The following is a 20,296-nucleotide window of genomic DNA, read 5'->3' as shown; positions in this document are numbered from 1 at the left end:
CAAACCTCTAAAAATTTTTTGAAAAAATAAAAATTTTATCTCACTTCTAGGGGGATTAATCATTAATCACATTTTATCAGAAGACGCCTTTCAACATGCAGAAAAACTTTGTAGAACACGCCAAACCTCTAGAACCAACCTAAAAAAAAGTTGTTTAATTTTGATCGCAAAATCATCGATTTCGAACACTGTGGCATAGCAGTATGCCACAGTATGATATAAACTTGATATAATTTTCAGGGGTGTTTTCAAAAGGTCCCCCAGATAAGAATAAATAAGAATAACTTTTCTTAGATTTTTTCCAAGAATGCTGGGATTGCGAGGTCTTGGTTTGATTCCTACAGCAATTCGTGCAGTATTTTCTCCAAGAATTCCTCGAGAAAATCGTACAGATTTTTTTCCACGGATTCTTTCAGAGTTCCTGAAAACTAATAGAAAAAGTTTTTTATTAACGAGATTTTTAGCCCTATGCTAGTTCATCTCGGGACCCACGCTTTACTTCCCTTTCGAAGGAAGAACTCACATTTTGTGAGTTTGTCGGGAGTGCGATTCGATCCCAGGTTCTCGGCGTGATAGTCAAGTGTTCTAACCATCATACCAGGTTCGCTCCACTAGAAAATATGTTATATTACCGATCTCTTCTTAAAATTTGGGCGACCTAATTTCCAGCGACACTACCGTCATTTTTTAGAAAATTTGGCAACTTTAGGTTAAATTTACATACAAATATTTTTCTAAAAGTTTCACCTAAATCATGTTCAAAGTTACTTTAACTTATTTTCTTTTGAATGAGACCTAGAGTTTTGAAATCGGAAATATTGGCCTAAAAATGACATGTTTTTGAGGGGGTGACCCCAAACTTATGATAGGAAGTGTATGTAATATTGAACAGATTCCAATCGATTGATGAAATCATAGTTTGTTATACATATAATCGCTCCCTGTATGCCTTTTGAGTTATTAAAGTAACTCTCTTTTACGGTGCCCAAAATGCAAAATAAATTCCGTCTAAGAATTATAGGCTTCTGTTTGATTTGTTCAGCGAATGGTGCAGAACGGACAGAAATGTGAACATGAATACTTCGCCGAAGGACCGTGTATAATGCGGCTCATCCTTGTTTACTACACAAGATTTCATCGTATTACTCAACCGGAAGGAATCTTGTTGGTGGTTTATTACCAATGCCTGGGCAATGCTGCCGGCTATCGTTCTCCTAGCTCAAGTTCCCTGTCTGCATAAACAACACACACACATATTGGAAGGGGGTTTGTTGTTTCGAATGGTTGCAAACATTACCCATGTTAGCACAATGACAAAATGCGCACCATCTCGATGACAACCGGTTTGCTGCTGGCATATTGCAAGAGCCACCAACGACGACGACACGCAGTCACATATACGAACCACGACAATCAATGTGTAATGTTGTTATGTGACCCACTACAGGACCCCTTCGCGTACCAAATGATGGTTGCCGGATACAGCATTCCGGTTGTATTCAGTCGACTTCCGATCTGAAGGAGAATTGCCTGCTGGGATGGCGAGGCGAGGTATTTGGTATGTTTAACCAGCAAGCATGAACTTCGGTAAATATGATGAAATGAACTTGGTGCCGAGCGAATAAGTAATAACCCTTTGGCCTTATTGTTTATGTAGAAATGTTCATGGAGCTTATGTGGACTATGGGTGGACCTTCTTCCTCAGAGATGATTTGGCTTTCAATGGTTGAAAACAATTTATTGGCTATCGGACCATGAAGGATTACTTTGTTGGAATTTTCTATAAATTTATATGCATAAACAATAATTTTACATGTATATGTTCAATAAATAAGAGACATCCTGTAAGGCCTTTCTAAGCCATCTCTGATATCTTTTTTTGTTTTACCTGTAAAGATTTATGAAGGCTAACAAAAAATATAGGAGAGTAAATAAATAATTTTGAAAACTTCTCACACATTTAAGAATTTGGCTCGGGCCAGCCAAAACACATTGCATACAGGGAAAAGTTTGTTGGCCCTTCTAGTAGGTATAATACAGAACAAATAGCAGATTGACCCCCAATACACCGCATAAATACTCACGGTATAAATCCAGCACGTAGTTGCTCTCCTTCGGTTGCACCAAATCGGTGTTGGTGGCCTGGCAGGTGAAAATCGAGTTCAAATCGGACCGCTGAATCGCTGGCCACAGCAACCGATTTTCGATCACGTCGCCAGAATTATGCTCGTACTGTTCGTCCACCAGCGTGCCATTGATGAGCCACTTGACCGATGGCTGCGGGCGACCTGAAAAATATAGATGGAATGAAATGTACTCAATTATTTTTTTGTAATTACAAATAGATGTAGCTGGGAGGCAAGAACCAGAATAGAACTATTTTGTTTTCTGCTTTCGAATATTACTTCGTCATGGTGACTGTACGCGAGTCTCCACAAAACATAACGTGCAACCGTTGATCTATGCTAGATGGTGTTTTGCGATAGCCACAGGACCTATTGGTTTGGCTTTCGTGACCGAGAGTATAGAATCGGAGTAAATCCATATCGCATTGCCGTTTGTGGCTGAAGGTTATTATTTTGCCTAAAAGCATATACTCTAGTGGCAACAAAATAGTCGATATAATATTATTCACTACTAGGTCATCGGTGAGCCAGTGGTGTTTTCAGGAGAGTACGATCTGTTCGATCAGAGTATGTAAAGCAAAAATTGTATTTTTAAGTCTTTTTTCTGCTGGGGTTTGCCTTGATCTTCTCGCTACGGTCATCGGAAAAGAAAGGGAACGTTAAAGTGACGTTCATTGCTGCTGAAGATTGAGATCATCTCTGCATCTCCCCAGCTGTCACGGAAAGAAGTTTTAATTAATAGGAAAGGAATACATTGATCTTCGTTGATAAGTGATGCTGTTTTTATATACAGGGGGTGGCCAAAATGTTCTCCCTTAAAAAAGTTCAACAAACTGTAGCTTTTTATAGAGTCCATCAAAAATTCTTTAATTTTGATTGTTTGTCAACCTACTATGTGTGCATCATTGTCGAAAATTGAGCTGGATTGGTAAATCTTTCGCAAAGTTAGAACTGTTTTGGTTAAACACTATTTTTTAGACAACTAGTTTTCGAGCTTTCATATCTCGGAAAGCAGTAAACCGACAATTCATTCGACAATATATTGATATTTTCTCACGACGAATAAAGTTATACCGGTTTGTCATTGTCACTCACATAGAGGTAAATAAGTCAAATTTACAATACCACACAAAAATTACTAAATGTGTTCTTCCTTCAATCCAAATAGGCTCTAATGTATATTATTAGAGATATCTTGAGAACAGAAGTAGAAAATCATTGGATATCAAAACTAAAATTGTAATGAAATTGATGTAAAAAAATTACGTTTTTTCGAGAAAGATCCTAAAATTGTCAATCTATCATAACATTTTTCATTATTCAAGAAATATCTATGTTTTAATAACTTGTGATGCATCAATATATTGTTGATAAACGTCCAAAATTTCATCAATTTCAGTTCACTAGTTTCCGAGATATGGCAGTTCAAAAATTAGTTGTTCAAAAATAGTGTTTTATGTGAACAGTTTTAGCTTCACGAAAGAATAACCAATCGAGCTTAAATTTGTACCTATGATTTTCATATAATAGGTTGACAAACAGTCAAAATTTGAAAATTTTCGATGCACTCTATGAAAAGTTACAGCATGATAAAAAAATTTCCTATCCCAAACATTTTGGCCATTCATGAAAAACTTAACAATAACAGATATGAATCCAAACGAACCAATCAAGGGCTGAAAGTCTCTTAAATAGGACAAAGATATGAATCCCATCTGTTTTTGTTAAGTTGAGGCTGTTAATAAGAAGTACAAAATAGCATGTTTGTAAATAAGAAGCAATCGCAAGGAATCAATATGCATCTTTTTAATGCTCATGAGCCGCAACTACAGGGCATAGGCAAAATGATCGAGACAAGCAAAACCTTCATTCAAAAAAAAAAAAGATCAAAAAGCTGTAGCTTTTCGATAAGTGCATCTAAAATTTCCAATGAGCAGCTTCTCAATTAGCTTCAATCAAAATTAAAAAAAAAAACAAAATTCTTGACGATTATAAGATCTAAGGTACGATCAAAATCATAACTTAGAATTCTTCCAAGCAAATCAACATCATGCAAATAGAGCAACAGCTGCACTTTGCAAAAGATTTGCCGAGAGTAAACAGGATATAGCTTTCATTCAGGAAACATGGACAAACAATGGTAGGATTTTTTGAATCTATAAAAATCCTTCAAAATTCAAATATAAATTAGGGCAGTCACAACCAAGATCTGCAATATTAGTAAATGGAAGTGTGAATGCAGTTCTAATTACACAACTTATTGACCGAGACATTGTTGCTATAATGGTGGAAGTACAACAATTCACGGAAAACGGAAACTTGTATTGCTTCGGCATACTTTCCGGGAGATGTGGATGATGTACCTCCACCAGAAGTAGCAAATGTTGTCTGTTATTCTAGGAAGCTAAGGTCGAAGAGGATAAATTAGAGGCACACATGTGAAAACTTTGAAAATACTCCGATTGATGCTAGATTGCAAAAAGTCCTCGCTTAAGATCATTCAATAGGTCTTGGAATTCTTAAAAAAAGACGGATCTTTTACGAAGAGCTCCGAAGAAATTTTAGAATCAATGATGAAAACACACTTTCCGTGTTCTATTGTTGCGTTCACTACAGACCAGAATACATCTGTAACGCAAACTGAGGCCAATGAAACCAGGAAATATATTCATGACCATGATGATTCAACTGTGTCAGAAGGTGCCAGAAGTGATGCATGCATTCTGGCCGATCAATTTATTACTGGACAAAAGGTTAATTGGGAGTTTGATTCCTTTGAACCCTTCAAAGTGCCAGGTAGGGATGGGATTTCTCCTGTACTACTGCAGAAGGGTTAAGAAATCCTAATGCCTATTTTAACGGCAGCCTATTTATTGCACCCATAAACAAATAGAAACGCTCCATAGAAAATCAAATAGCGTTCCATAAAGAATGAACATATGTTCCATGAAAATGTGCAATATTACCAAAAATTAATTGAAAATGTTCCATACTTTTTAGAAAATTACACCGTCTTCGACCTTACGGCCTCTACAGACTGAACAGTACAAACATTCGACAACGGACAACACATATAACACCCAGTGGCCCAGTGGAGAATTTTCCGTTTTGACGAAAAGTTTTCCCCGACTGGAGCGGGAATCGAACCCACACTCCGAGGCTTACGAGACACCTAAACGATTGACGCCGCTAACCGCTCGGCCATGAAGCCCATAAATTTTGTACCAATAAATAATACTGAAATGCCCCATAAGTGAAGTACAAATACTCCATAATTAAATGCTCCACAAAATTGTACCCAGAGTAAATTGAATATTGCTCCATATAAAAATTAAATTGCACCATAAAAATTGAACTTGCACCATAGAAAAAAGATAAATGCTCCATAAGTATTTATCAAATTGCTCCATATTAAATATGAATTGCTCCATGAAAAATTGAAAATTCTCCATAGATAGCATATTGTCATAAATTAATTTCGGCAGTGTTGAATTGCTTCACATAGCACCACTTTGGGGTCCAGATGTTTAAAGTTATGGAGAATTTTAATTTTTTTTATGTAGCAAATCATATTTTATATGGTGCAGGATTATATTACTTATGGAGCATGCATCTATTTCCTATGGTGCAATTTCACTTTTTGATGGTGCAATTTAATTTTTATATGGAGCAATATTCAGTTTATTATGGGTACAATTTTATTTTTTTATGGAGCATTTGCATTTCGTTATGAAGCATTTCTATTTTATTATGGAGCTTTTCGGTATTATTTATTGGTACAAAATTGCTCTTTTAATGAGAAAATTTTATGTTTTACCGGTACATGTTCTATAAATCATGGAACGTTTTCAATTATTTGTTGGTAACATTATTGCACATTATCATGGAATATATGTTCATTCTTTAGGAAGCACTTTTTTACCCGTAACGTGGGTAGATCACCTTCTAATGGTGCGTTACGGCGTAAGATCTACCATAACAAATATTGATTTCGTAATTCTCCAGCTCGGTTAATTTAAATGCAGGAAAATTACAAGATCAAAATTTGGTTTACTTTTTGTGTTTTGTTTTATTTTTTGTATTTTCACTACTAATACTCCATTTATTTCAGTGTTATTTATTTGATTTTAACTATAACTTTAGTATACTAACTATTTGTTTCAGCGCTGTTCAGGTAAATAAAGTTGTAATTGTAATATTGGTCAATTAAATATCATAATACATAATAATATTTATTATTTCAGGTAAAATCAGGTAATTGGTCAACTATATAATTAATTATTTTTTAATTACATGATACTTGGGATTTTGGGAGGGGTAGCCTAAGGAAGCTAAATGCACTGGTTTCAGGGCAAATGTTCGTGGGGTGGCCAGACTTTGTCACGAGATAACAACCATCGTGTTGTCTTCCGAAGGTTTCCAGTGAATTTAGCTTTCCCTGCTACAACCAACCATCAGGTAGATCATTCCCTTCCGGTATGACTCTGCAGCCATAGATAATCCTTGCGCTGATGGTGGGTACACAATCATCATCATCATCATCATCATCATCATCATTCTTTGGGAAGCACTTTTTGATTTTCTATGGAGCATTTGAAATTTATTATGGTCACAATTATCTTTTGTCTATTTTAACCAAGTTGTTCCGATTAAGCTTATCATCCAACCATATCCCTACAGCTTGGAGAGAAGTGCGAGTCACTTTTATTCCAAAGGCAAATAAGAAGGATAAATCATCACTAAAATCCTTCAGACCCATAAGTTTTATCGTTCATTATGTTGAAAATAATGGAAAAACTACTAGGCGAGTATATCATATCGTCATATTCAGCTAGAAGCTCATTGAACCAAATCTATTTTGCTTATCATTTGCCCTCTTGTCATCATTTGCTTCTGTAACAGCACTTCACAAGCTGGTTACAAAATTGGAAAGATCCTTTCAAGCAAAGGTGATTACATTTGCTGCGTTCCTTGATATTGAAGGAGCGTTCGATAACACATCTTACGACTCAATGAGGAATGCTATGTCAAGACGAGGTTTTGACAGATGCAATGTTGATTGGATTGGGGAAAAGTTATCAAAAAGAGAGATATCATCTAACCTTGGTAGCTCATTTATTACCGTTAGAGCAGTTAAAGGGCGCCCACAAGGAGGCGTGCTATCACCTCTATTGTGGTCTTTGATAGTTGATGATCTCCTCAAAAAACTGGAGGCACAGGGCTTCGAAATAACTGGTTTCGCAGATGATTTAGTCATATTTGTTCGTGGTAAATATGACAACGTTATCACTAACAGAATCCAAACTGCTTTAAATTTAGTCTACTCGTGGTGTGATAAGGAAGGCCTTAGCATAAATCCTTCTAAAACCACGAGATCCCCGAGCAGAGGAAAATATCAAATTAATAACTACAAAGTCACATAACCTGTTTTTATATCTCATTTTGTCATTATTTAATTATCAAGGCAAAACTTTTCAATAACAAATTTTGTTGGACAATCTCATTTTGTTATAATCAAGCTATTGATATACATTCACTAAGGTACATTTCAATAACATATTTTGTTGAACTACAAGTTTTGTTATTGATGTACTATTGATCAACTTATCAACAATAGCACAACAGTACAAGTTTTGAAATCAAAGCAACAATTCTATAATAATTACCTGTCCTTTTGTTACATTTTTGGATTACTTCGAAGTTCTGGAGGAACCCTTCGATACCCTGGACAAGTCTTCAAAAGAACTCCTGGCGCAATCTTCGTAGAAATTCCAAAAGTAATTCTTCTGACCAATTATTAAAATTCTTGGCAAAATCGTTTGAAAAACTCCTGCAGAATTATTCATAAAAAACTCCTGGATAAATACTCAAAGAAATTTTCAGAGACATCTCAAGATAAAATTCGGGACAAATAATCACGGGAAATTGTGAAGAAATCCTTGAAAGGATTCTGTTCATAATTCTGGAGGACTTTCTAGAGGGACATCTGTGAATGACTTCGTGGAAGAGCTCTCAGAGAAATTTATTAAAGTTTTTTTACATTCTTTAAGAATGATTAATTTATTCTGATTCTTTTTTTTTTAAAGTGATTACGGCGGTAGCAACACTGTGCTTATGTTCTACACCGCACCCTTTCCCTACATTTGCCTCTAGGAGCCTCTATTTTTGTTTCAACACACAGAAGTACGTAGGCGTGCGTGGCCCAAGTCGACACTGTTTTGGCCTGCGTTGAACAAAAATAGTTTTAATAAAAGTTTCCCCTTTTTTTCTTTTTGTCAGCTGGGTTTTTTGTAGTATGGTCCATGTATTTAGTTAGGTTCTTGTCAATTTGTCAGTTATTCGAAGTAGATCTCCAAGGTAATAGTCAATTAAGTCCTTCTGATCTGTTCTATCATAGCAGCTTTAGTCTTTGCTTTATTGAGGTGTAGTTTTATTGGAAATATGTTGAGTGTCGTCATTAAAAAGAGACGTCTGGAACTGTGTCCTGCTAGTTGTTCTGTCATGCACATACATAATGTCTTAATAATGCCTAGGAGATTAACGAAAACACGTGTGTTCGGTCAGATGTCCATTGCGTAGAAAGTCAAGGAAAATAGGTTTCTTTTTTGTCAGTTGTTATGTAAGCCTCGCTTGAAGCACTTCCCGTGAGAACCCTGTCATCTGTACACCAACTAATCCGTATCTTCGTACTCAGCTAAATACTGTACTGTCAACCGGCGAAAAGCTTACGGGTAAATATTAAAAATAAATATTAAAAAAATCCTATCGGCCACTATTTTAGTCAAGTCCCTACTTCAAGCTTTTTTTCCAATCTTAGCATCAATTGTCTTCTAGATACTTCTAGATAGATTCATCTAATCAGTCGAACCCGTATGTTAAAATATCTGTGTCAAATTGTTTTCTTGATTTCGCTAATCGTTTTCTACTTCTCTGTGTTCATCTCTTGTGTCCTTAAACTGTCATCGGTCCAAAACCCACAGAAACATGTAACTGAACTTCTGATATTTTTCTGTTGGTGTCATAACACCATCTAAAAGATAAACAAAAATACGCCGAGTTGGTCAGTTGATTGTAATAAAACAAAAATTGCTTGTCAACTATTATGTATTCATCCCCCTATAAATACTATGAAAAATGTTCAAATTCGTTCAATTGTCTTATCGGTCCTACCTCGATAAACCATGTTATTGTGTCATGCGTGCCCTAGAAATGTCAACCTAGTCATACAAAAATAACGTTGTTCATTTAAAAAAGCAGTCAGTTTTTTGTCCAAAATGTCACGTCAAACGCATTGCACACTGGGCCACGAGCGGGATTCAGCAAGTAAAAACCTCTAGCGTTTTGGGAGTACATTTTTTTGAGTTGGTGTCTTCGGAGACTAGTATTTATTTTACCTGTACTTTTATGTGGTGAAGAAAATTAGTTGGTAATTTTGCCGCATAGGTGGCGCTCCGATATTAACTTTTTTGTCTTACGTCCTAGAGGTTTCCAATCTTCTGCAAAGTTGTAGAGCGTGTAAAAATAAGTAAAGTCGCCGAAGACACCAAAGTTGTGTGACTTCAAATAACAAAGTTATACTAAAAACAGTAAAATTCACGTGAAAATCACGTTTTCATGACTATTTTGGATGTTTATCGCAAACTTATCAATTTTAACACTTCACACGTGTTAATCAAAGTGGCCTGCGTCTGATGATACCAACTTTTCAATTTTTCGGGACATTTAAAATGTTTTTTTTTTGGCAAAATAGTAAAAATTACTATGATTTTTACTAGCAGTTTTTTTCAAAAAGTTGCAAATTTCGGCAAAATTGGATGCTTGCTTTAAAATATACCACTCAAGATCTATTAAATCTGAAAGTTTGCCGGAGGTATAATCTGGTGTTTTTGAGATATCTTGTTTTTAAATATTGATAAATTATTTTGAAAGAGAAGCAATTCTTTATTCCGGAGTTGTCCTGCCAGTAGATACTCACGGATCACTTTTCAACGCCCTGATTACTCAAAATTGACGTTTTGTGTTCAATTGTTTTGTGCATCAATGTTAAATCAACAGTGCTCATATATTTATTGGTCTATTGAAAGAAAGAAATTATAATGGTTTTTGGCCCTGTGTGCTACTCACGCAAGTGCGAAGTTTCGTTATACCATTCCGTGTGGTCAATAATGATTTTCAGTTAACTCAACGTACATACAGGGGATAGACAAAATGATCGGGACAGGCAAAATTTTCCCTTCTCAAAAAATTTTCAAATAGCTGTAACTTTTCGATAAGTGCATCAAATATTCTCAAATTTTCACTGTAAGTTGATCAACTATTTGTGTATCAGTGAACAAAATTCGGAAAAGGTCGAACGATTCTGGACGAAGTTATAAAGATTCTAAAAAAAGGTAAAATTATCCGATAGCCAACTTTGAGCTGCTATATCTCCGGATTTAATTAACCGAATGTAATGAAATTTTGACCTTTTATGACTTATATAATGAGCTTCGGAAAACTTTTGACATAACTAAAAATTCTTAACACGGAAGAAAATTATAATGATTAGATTATTTTTTTTATAATATACCAAATTTTCTTAAATTTCAACATCGATTAAAAATTCAAGATGCTAATTATAGCTCATTTAAATTCCCTCTGATTCTCTTGGATACAGATATGTTTTGAAAAAAAGTAACAACATAGGCGGCAATTCATTGAAAAAGTAATGGGATGCATATTAAAAATAGACCAATTTACTAAAAAATCATAAAATTAATGAAATCGCTATAACTTTTTCTCTCGTTAATAACTTCAAGTTGTGTCAAACGTTTTTCAAAGCTCATTATATGAGTCATAAATGAACAAAATTTCATTGTATTCGGTTCATTGAATCCGGAGATATAACAGCTCAAAGTTGGCTACCGGATAATTCTACCTTTTTCTAAAATGCTTATAACTTCGTGCAGAATAGCCCGATCTTTTCCAAATTTTGTCCACTGATACACAACTAGTTGATCAACTTACAGTGAAAATTTGAGAATATTTGATGCAGTAATCGAAAAGTTACAGCTAATTGAACATTTTTTAAAAAGTGGAAATTTTGCCTGTCCCGATCATTTTGTCTATCCCCTGTACGTAAAAATGAATAAATTATTGGTTAAATTATAACAAAATCCTCAGCTCAAGATGAGATTTGAATTCACGGCTCTTAAATAGGCAAGTGCTTTACTTACTAATTCACTGTGCCAATTAATGACACGGCATTGGTGAGCTAAGTCTTTTTTCCATAATTTTATCAATATCCATCTAAACATATGTACGTTGAGTTAACTGAGAAAATCATTATTGATTCCACGGGTTGGTATACCGGAACTTTGCACTAACGTAAGTCGCTCACACAGGATCAAAAAGCATTATATTTTTTTTCTTTCAATAGACCAATAAATATATGTGCATTGTCGATTCAATACATTGATGCGCAAGACAATTGAACACAAAACGTCAAGTTCAAGTTATTAAGGTGTTGGGTAAACATAAAACTTTTAATTCAAAGGTGATCCGTGAGTATCTAATGGCAGGACAACTCCGGAATAAAGAATTGCATCTCTTTCAAAATAATGAAGGTATAAAAACATAAATATTTAAAAACAAGATATCTCAAAAACACCAAATTATACCTCCGGCAAACTTTCAGGTTTATGAGATCTTGAGTGGTATATTTTGAAGCAAATTTTGCCGAAATTTGCAACTTTTTGAAAAAACTGCTAGTAAAAATCATAGTAATTTTTACTATTTTACCCAAAAAAAAAACACTTTAAATGTCCCGAAAAATTGAAAAGTTCTTATCATCAGACGCAGGCTACTTTGATTAACACGTGTGAAGTGTTAAAATTGATAAATTTGCGATAAACATCCAAAATAGTCATGAAAACGTGATTTTCACGTAAATTTTACTGTTTTTAGTATAACTTTGTTATTTGAAGTCATACAACTTTGGTGTCTTCGGTGACTTTACTTATTTTTGCACGCTCTACAACTTTGCAGAAGACGGGAAACCTCTAGGACGTAAGACAAAAAAGTTAGTATCGGAGCGCCACCTATGCGGCAAATTTACCAACTAATTTTCTTCACCACATAAAAGTACAGGTAAAATAAATACAAGTCTCCGAAGACACCAACTCAAAAAAATGTACTCCCAAAACGCTAGAGGTTTTTACTTGCTAGATCCCGCTCGTGGCCCAGTGTGCATTGGCGTCAACAATGCGTTTAAGTGTTCGCACGTTAGCTTCGAATCTATCAGCACAATTAAGTGCTGCAAATCTCCTTCCCATTATTAATTTTTCGGTTGATTTTAATTGCTTTATTTAAAGAAAATATAATCAAGTACCTAACTTTTTAAAAATTCAAAAAAGCGACTATGACATTAATATATTACTAATCAAAATCAACCGAGAAACGTGGGAAATAGAGCCCAAACAACATTTTGAAGTCATCTGGCTGTAAAAGGATACAAAACCTGTCACAAATCCTATAATACTTTTATTAGGATTTGTAACGATCATCAAAACCTTCTCAAATCCAACCGACTTGGAACTGTTGCTTGGGAATAGACTCTACTAAGCCCCGGCGGTTCCTCCGTGTTTATCGAGCATGTCTGATGCGTATGATCAGCCATACTCCATCTGCAGCAGCCGGTTCGTGATGAACCGCTGGAGGCGCATTAAAGTGTTAAAAAGGTGATATGTTTCACTAAAGAACACAACATTACAATAATCAAAATGAAACTCCTTCACTTCAATACCGTCAACCCCTGCGAACTTGGCCAGGGGATTAATTCATTCTGATTCTGAATATAAATATAGTATTTTTCGATCATTTAAAGCATTGTTATTCATGTTACTGGTGGGTTTGTGAGACAAAGTGAATAATTTTATATAATAAGTACCATAGTTTACTTAGTAACGATTTTGATACCATAACAAATTTTGCTTTCCGATTATTATCAACAACATATCAATATCTAAATTTGTTATTAAAATATTTTCCAAATTCACTGTAATTAAGTTGTTATTGAAACTAACAAACCAAGTTATGAAAATGGTTTTCAAATAACATTTTTTTGTTATTATATTTGTTATTTTGCCGCTTATGACAGACAAGTTTATAACTTAATGTGTTATATTAATTACATAAAAATCATCGATTCAATTATTCAGTTATTTTACCCAAATAGCACAGCTCCTTATGATGTTGTTATTCCCTTCTGCTCGTGTCACGTTAACAGTCAAGGTTTGGTTATTGCTAATACCAATGATGATACGTCAAATTGACATAGCAAAATAAAACTGGGGCATTTGTCACAATAGATCTAAAAACTGCCTAGGCAGTGTAATTGGAGCACACCAGTCAGTGTTCCTTTTTGTAAAGAGGGCAAAAGATAACCTCCAGCCAGTTAGTAGGTTGGTCGTATGCTTAACTGCAGTTTCATTATTTTTCAGCTCTTGAAATTATTATTTTTTAACTTTTTCCAGCCTCGAAGGCTCCATAGCTTGTCATCATCATCATCATTAATACTTTGTCTGATCGTTGATGCGCCGACGCTCTAGCTATTCAATAAAGTTCCAAAATGCTCTCTTCGTATGCCTCTCTGGTAGGTTATAGTTTTTTATCAGTCAGCAACTTTTCTTTCCGATCTTTGCACAAGATAGGAGACGGCGCAGTTTTTCTCCGCATGTCATTGATAGTTTCGTAAAATTTCCGCATAACATTTTGTTCCCTACAGTTGTGCGCCTCAGTAATGCCATTTTCCTCATACTACTGTTTCCTCCTGTGATGAATTTTTGTAGGTACCGTTATCCTGCACGGCTATCCGTAACGGTCATCCTCAGAACGGTAGATGTTTATTGTTCAGCCATAAATGAATTCCACCTTTTTGAAAGCTTGTTTGAAAGGCAAATTTCCTCAACCGTTATGCAATCATTAAGAAAAATGGCCAATTTTCTATCCCAATAACCTATTTTGAAAAAAATATTCAATTCACTACTGCAAATGTTTATTTCGTAGAGTAATTCCACCAGCTATATCAAACTTTTTGGTAAAAACTACAGCAACTACTGCATGACCGCACGCTCTAAGATTGTAATTAGTGTATTATTCGATTTGATATACTTATTGTCTATTACTCGAAACAATGTATGAAGATGACGCGGATTACACAACTTTCAAACCTGGAAAAGTTAGCTCCTCATACGCCTATGTCCAGTACCTTTTAGACTAGACACCGGAAAGCGCCGCGATTTGTGTGATGCTGTTTACCATCTGGTGCTACTGATGCACTGCAGTAGTTTCGATTCGATCGCATAGTTGAGTTGAAATATGCAGCTTCTCACATTCACACATACACACACTCCTACTATTTCAAGTGTGTGTGTGTATGTTTGGATGCGGAGTACGCAAAGTTTAGCAATCGTCCAGAAAGAGCCTGAAGCTACCTATCCTGGTATGCTGAGTACTAGGTACCCACTGCTCCACTCCAGCATTCGCAATCCTTTCACCGCACTGACAATCGATTTTTCTGTGGAGGTATTGCATCAAAAACAGCACGTGGCAGCACTGGCTGACTGTGGACGCGCAGCAGGTCAGTAGCAGCGGTTCCTCCAATAATTGGAATATAATGGACTCGAACAAATATCGTGGAAAAACAAATATCGCGGATTGGAATGGACTTGACGGAAGGTCGGGGAGGGGGCACGTTTAGGGAGGGTTTGCAATTTGTTTGGGAGCCTTCGGGGAACCGTTGGGAGTTAGAGCTTGCAGATTGATGGAAAAGTAACGTAGGTAGCTTTCATTTTCAAAGAATGGTTTCTGTAGTGGCCAGTTGAGTCCAATAACAAGGGCAGATGCAAATTGGATCTGCAGTCAATTTGATTATGGTCTTTCATTTGAGTTGAGTTGTTAGTAATTGCATGGCTGTGCAATCTGAGGGATGGTTTTGATTGTAGAGTTTGAACTGTTTTTGTGCAACTTGGATGATGCCATCGTCAAGGTACATTGTTGGCAGTCTGACCCGAAAGGAACTAACAATGTTGGCATGAGGAAAAGTCAATTATTCATAGATAATTTTATAAATGTTAACATCACCAAGTCAAAGTAACGCAGTAATGTGTATATGTTTTAAGGTCAAGTGCATCTTGAAGTAGAGCTCTTGGAATTTACAACCGTTACCAAAGGTAAAGTCTAGCCTGCACATACACAGCCATTAATTGAAAGAACCCTGGACAATTATGTAGTAGTCTACACATTTTATTTTCAATGATATTATGAATGTTTGAAACATATCGGAGATGTATTACAAACGATAATATGACTGCTCAATTTTGCAGAAAGAAATATACGCGAATACACATAAACAGTTGGATTGAATGCCAGTATTTATTATTATCAACTCTTCATTGTGGGGAACTTGAAACGAAGCCTGGTTCATCCGCAAACAAAAATCAATATCTTAAAAACATTAACACGAGTGTTTTGATCTCCAATGTACAATTATTTTAAAATCTGACATTTTATGTTTAACCACCGAACAGCGCCAGCTTCCACATCTGACATCTAGCTCTCTGTGACTCTGCCAGACGTAAACAGAACAATCAGAGTGGAACGCCCTTCTTTTCCTGGCAATAAACTTCATCATCTGATTAGGATCTTTTGCTCGTTTCATCACAGCACCTCTAACAGAACCTCCCACTAGTGCTTGATGTTTATATTCATGTATGCATAGAGAAGCGCTTCCCACACAGTCAACCATGAAAGACTGGAATTAGATATAAAAAGCCCAACCAGCAAAGGCAGGCCGGGCTTATCATTCCGACTGGGGAGACGTATAATGTCAGGGATGCTGCGTGCCCAGGAGCACCAGCCTTGGCATCGTTATCGTAATTAACATCTGCTCTTATTATCCACACGACACGGGGAAGTTGGGCTCTGCTCTGGTACCAAATAGAAGCTAGCTGCTCTTTTCCAGCTTCCGACTGCTTGTTTGCGGTACTGCAACTATTCAGCCTGCAGCAAGCTAGTGCAGTGCGGTACGTGATGTGTGTTGTTGTTGGTCACATTTAATTTTTCTGTGCAACTTATCGTAAATGTTACAATATATTTGTAATATGCATGGATTGGATATGTATTCCGTACAGTGTAACCTACCTCAATGGTCAACCAAGGAATTCTAGATAAGGTAGATAAGTTATAGAAGTTGAAAAAGCAAGAAAGGTTGGAGAGTAAAGTGAAAGAAGGTGCAAAATCCAGTGAAGCAAGATAATCTTAAGTAGCTAAGATATTTGACAAGCTCAAGGGGAGCCGAAAATACTTTAGAAACCGGCTAAGCTTGCGGAGATAGGGAAAGTACAGCTGTTGATGTTTGTATGGCTAGAAGCCAAAGAGTTTAGAATTGTAAGAGTAGCCAAAGGACAGAGGAATGCAAGACACACATGTATAGAAGCAAGAGAAGCTTGAGAAGACAGGAAACTTGGGCAGTTTCAATAGGCTAGAGAAGCTTGAGAAGATATAAGTTACAGAATCACCAGTAGATTGAAAAGCAAGAGCAACTAAAGCACAAAATAGAACTGAAAAAGAGGGTGTTGAAACTGCAACTACCAGCAGAGCCACACAGGGACTTTCGTGGTTTTATAAGAAAGAACGTGATTTAACTGCTTCAATCTAACTTAATTTATTTCCGACCAACAGTACACACACACAAACTTCTCAAAGCAACGAACTACAACAACAACAACATTGCGCGCCAGAATCCTATACAGGGGTTGGACACTCTTTCAACTCGTAACATTTAATGCGAGGGGTGTGACACTACTATCCCTCCAACACTCCTCCTTAGTAGTCACATCACTCTTCCTGAATCTATATTCTTCTCTATCTCCTCCTACGCTAACACTGACACGATTTTATATTGCATACCTCTCTCTACAACTGTGCTTCAATTACTGCTCTCGATTATGATTATTTCATGAAGAACAATTCTCCTCGCCGTTCACCGACCAGTATCACATCTTTTCCCTTGCAAATCTTGCATCCTTTCGGTTCAAAACAAACAGTGTACCCTTCATCAACCATGCGATTTACCGATAGTATGTTCTTTCTAAGTCCTGCTACATAGAAAACATCCTTTAATCTGACATCCGTTCCTTTTCCATGCCCATTCTTTGCCGTAAACCTTCCAGATCCTCGGGCACAAACTGACAAGTTATGTCCGTCAGCCAAGGTAACTACTTCCTGACATTTGCGCATATCGTCCAACAAGCTCCTATCTCCTGTCATATGCCGAGTACATCCACTGTCAATAATCCAACCCTCAAATTGGCGATCCGTGTTAGTAGCATTGAAACACACCGAACGTTGACCTTCACTATTATCGCTCATCCTAGAACTTCGACCAGATCGAGGATCGTACCCATCTCTTGAACTGCCTTCCACCTGCCGTTGTTGCTTCTCCTCCCGAGCTCACCTTGATCCTGACAGCTTAGGACAGTCACGTCGGATATGCCCCTCTTCCTTGCAATGGTAGCATACTCGCGACGCAAATCCAGCATGATAATCGATGTTCGCCGATCGCTCTGCTCTTAGAGCTCTTTCTTCATTCTCCTTCTCATTCTCGCATCTACGACGCCATTCGTCGAGCAACTTCCCTTTAACGTACTCCATTTTCAAATCCGCCTCCGGGTGTCCTTCCAGAGCCGTAATCAACGGATTGTATGACTCAGGTAGGCTTGAGAGTAGTATTGCCACAATCCAATGTTCGCCAAGCTTTTCACCCATTCCGACGAGCTTCTGCACCAATCCAGACACTTCTGCCAAATGGTTCGCCATATTACCTCCTTCCGTTAAACGCAATGAACAAAGCTGACGCAACACATGAACTTTGTTACACAAGGATCCTCGTTCATGGTATCCTTTCAGCATCGACCACATTTCATTTGCTGTAGCTGCACTAATAACGTGGCACAGTTGACTGTCGTCAAGGGCTAGCCCAATTGTTGCTCGAGCTGAAGCATCCTTCTCGATCCATGCTTCCGTTACATCTTGCGGCTTCGGTTCGCCAACAACTTTCCACAAACCCTCCTTCACTAATAGAAGCTCCATCCGGAACTTCCAGCTGATCCAATTGGCGCTGTTCAGTCGTTCCAAAATAACTTTTGCTTCGGCCATTTTAATCAAACGTTTTCACACTACACTTTGCCACTCTGGCACTTCCAAAACTTTCGAGTTCGATTTTCGTCCTTGCCACCAGTTTTCTTCCACTTACAAAAAACACGTCTTTTCTAACAATCCTGGGCCCATAACCTGTTGAAACTGCAACTACCAGCAGAGCCACACAGGGACTTTCGTGGTTTTAAAAGAAAGAACGTGATTTAACTGCTTAAATCTAACTTAATTTATTTCCGACCAACAGTACACACACACAAACTTCTCAAAGCAACGAACTACAACAACAACAACATTGCGCGCCAGAATCCTATACAGGGGTTGGACACTCTTTCAACTCGTAACATTTAATGCGAGGGGTGTGACACTACTATCCCTCCAACAGAGGGGAGCTAGACTCGAGCAGAGGAGAATATCAAATTCATCACAGCAGAATCACATAGCCTGTTTTTATATCATAATTTGTTATTATTAACTTATCAAAGTATTATATTTTTAAAACATGTTTTGTTTGGCAATCTTATTTTGTCATGATCAAGTTTTTGAGATTCATCATACAACATTTTAATAACATACTTTGTTGTAAACCAAGTTTTATTATTATTCTACTATTGAAAATGTACAAATATGTGATGTAACGTAACATTAAAAAAAATCAAATTCACTGCATGATTTATTGTTATTAAGTTGTTATTGAATCTAACAAAACATGGTATTAAATTGATCTTCCATTTTTTTGTTATGATTTTTTGTTATTTTGCCGCTTATGACAGACAAGTTTATAACATAATACATATCCATATATTACATTATGCTGTTCATATTTTTTTCTGCTTGGGGAGGGCTTGAAAATCTAGAACAAGAAAATTTGGGAGGCTGAATTAGTTTAATGGAAGCTTATAAATTATACACCCGATTTTATCAGCCCTATTTTGCGACGAACTTTTTGCTCTCATTATCTTACAGTCAAATTTTGACCAATTCATTTAAGACCATCATCAAATTACTGTTGAAATGCAGAACATAGAAGGATAAAAAGTATGAATATCTGTTTAAATTTTTGAGAGGAGCAAAAAATGTGTTCCGGAAAGGGGCTGACAAGATCGAGTCACTTATGTATAGTATTGGTCGATCACGAAATGCAATAAAAGCAAAGAAACTTAACAATTATAGTTGAACAGGAGAGGCTACAACTAGAGATAGAGAAGCATGCAGAGAAAGGGAAGTTAGGAACTAGAGCTAAAAATGAGCTTGAGCACGATTGCCGGCAACGGTTGCTTTTTTGTTATTGCAAGGACAGTTGCATTTCACAAAAAAAAAATACAGATGACGCTTAGGATTAACCCCAGGGATTTTAATTAGGGGATTAGGTTTAAACCACCTGGGTGTAATACTGGCGAACCAATACTTTTTGGTGATAAGTTTTTGTGAAAAGCGTCATGATAATATATAACAATTTTGAAAACTTGCTAAAAGATTTGAATTCTATAGTTATAGTTTTTTGATTCAGGCTTAGCTGAAACTAAATGGACACTTTTTGATTTTGCTGGAACGGAATCAGAAATATTTTCAGGGTATAATGTAGTATGCAAATAGGGGGTTTGCAGGTTTTTTCAGCGGAATACTCTTTATTTTGTTATAAAGATATTATTTTAAAACATATATTTCTAGAATTTGAATTTGGAACTTAATTTTGTTTTGTAACATCTTAGTTGAGTAAGATTTGTTGGTGGTTTTTACTCAAAACTAGAATTAGATACTCAGCATCATGTTGAGTGTTATGGAACACACTTTGCTGAAGTTTAAGTTTCAGTTTTTTTTTATTTAGAGTGATATTTTCAAAACTATGCCCGAAAACGAACAAAACTCTACTAATATTCTAATGTTGTTGTAAAATTTCGTGTTTTTTTGGCGTTTTTTTTCTGAAACTTTTGAAATACCTAATGGTTTGACGATGAAAGTGAAAACATCTTTTT

At 36.4% G+C, this 20,296-nt stretch overlaps 1 protein-coding gene across 1 annotated transcript in view; it reads right to left on the bottom strand.

The window, feature by feature from the left end:
• Window positions 1-18,323, bottom strand: part of LOC109420894 (neural cell adhesion molecule 1) — a 176,676-nt gene extending 158,353 nt beyond the window's left edge. The window contains exons 1-2 of the mRNA XM_062847950.1: window positions 17,651-18,323; window positions 2,085-2,288 (exon numbers count right to left, since the gene is read on the bottom strand). Of these exons, the coding sequence (XP_062703934.1) occupies window positions 2,085-2,288; window positions 17,651-18,323 (877 nt within the window). The remainder of the gene's footprint in view (window positions 1-2,084; window positions 2,289-17,650) is intronic.
• Between the last annotated feature and the right edge of the window lie 1,973 nt (window positions 18,324-20,296).

This window comes from Aedes albopictus, chromosome 2 (assembly GCF_035046485.1).
Source record: "Aedes albopictus strain Foshan chromosome 2, AalbF5, whole genome shotgun sequence".
Classification (NCBI taxonomy): Eukaryota; Metazoa; Arthropoda; class Insecta; order Diptera; family Culicidae; genus Aedes; species Aedes albopictus.
This window is presented reverse-complemented; position numbering and strand designations above follow the sequence as displayed.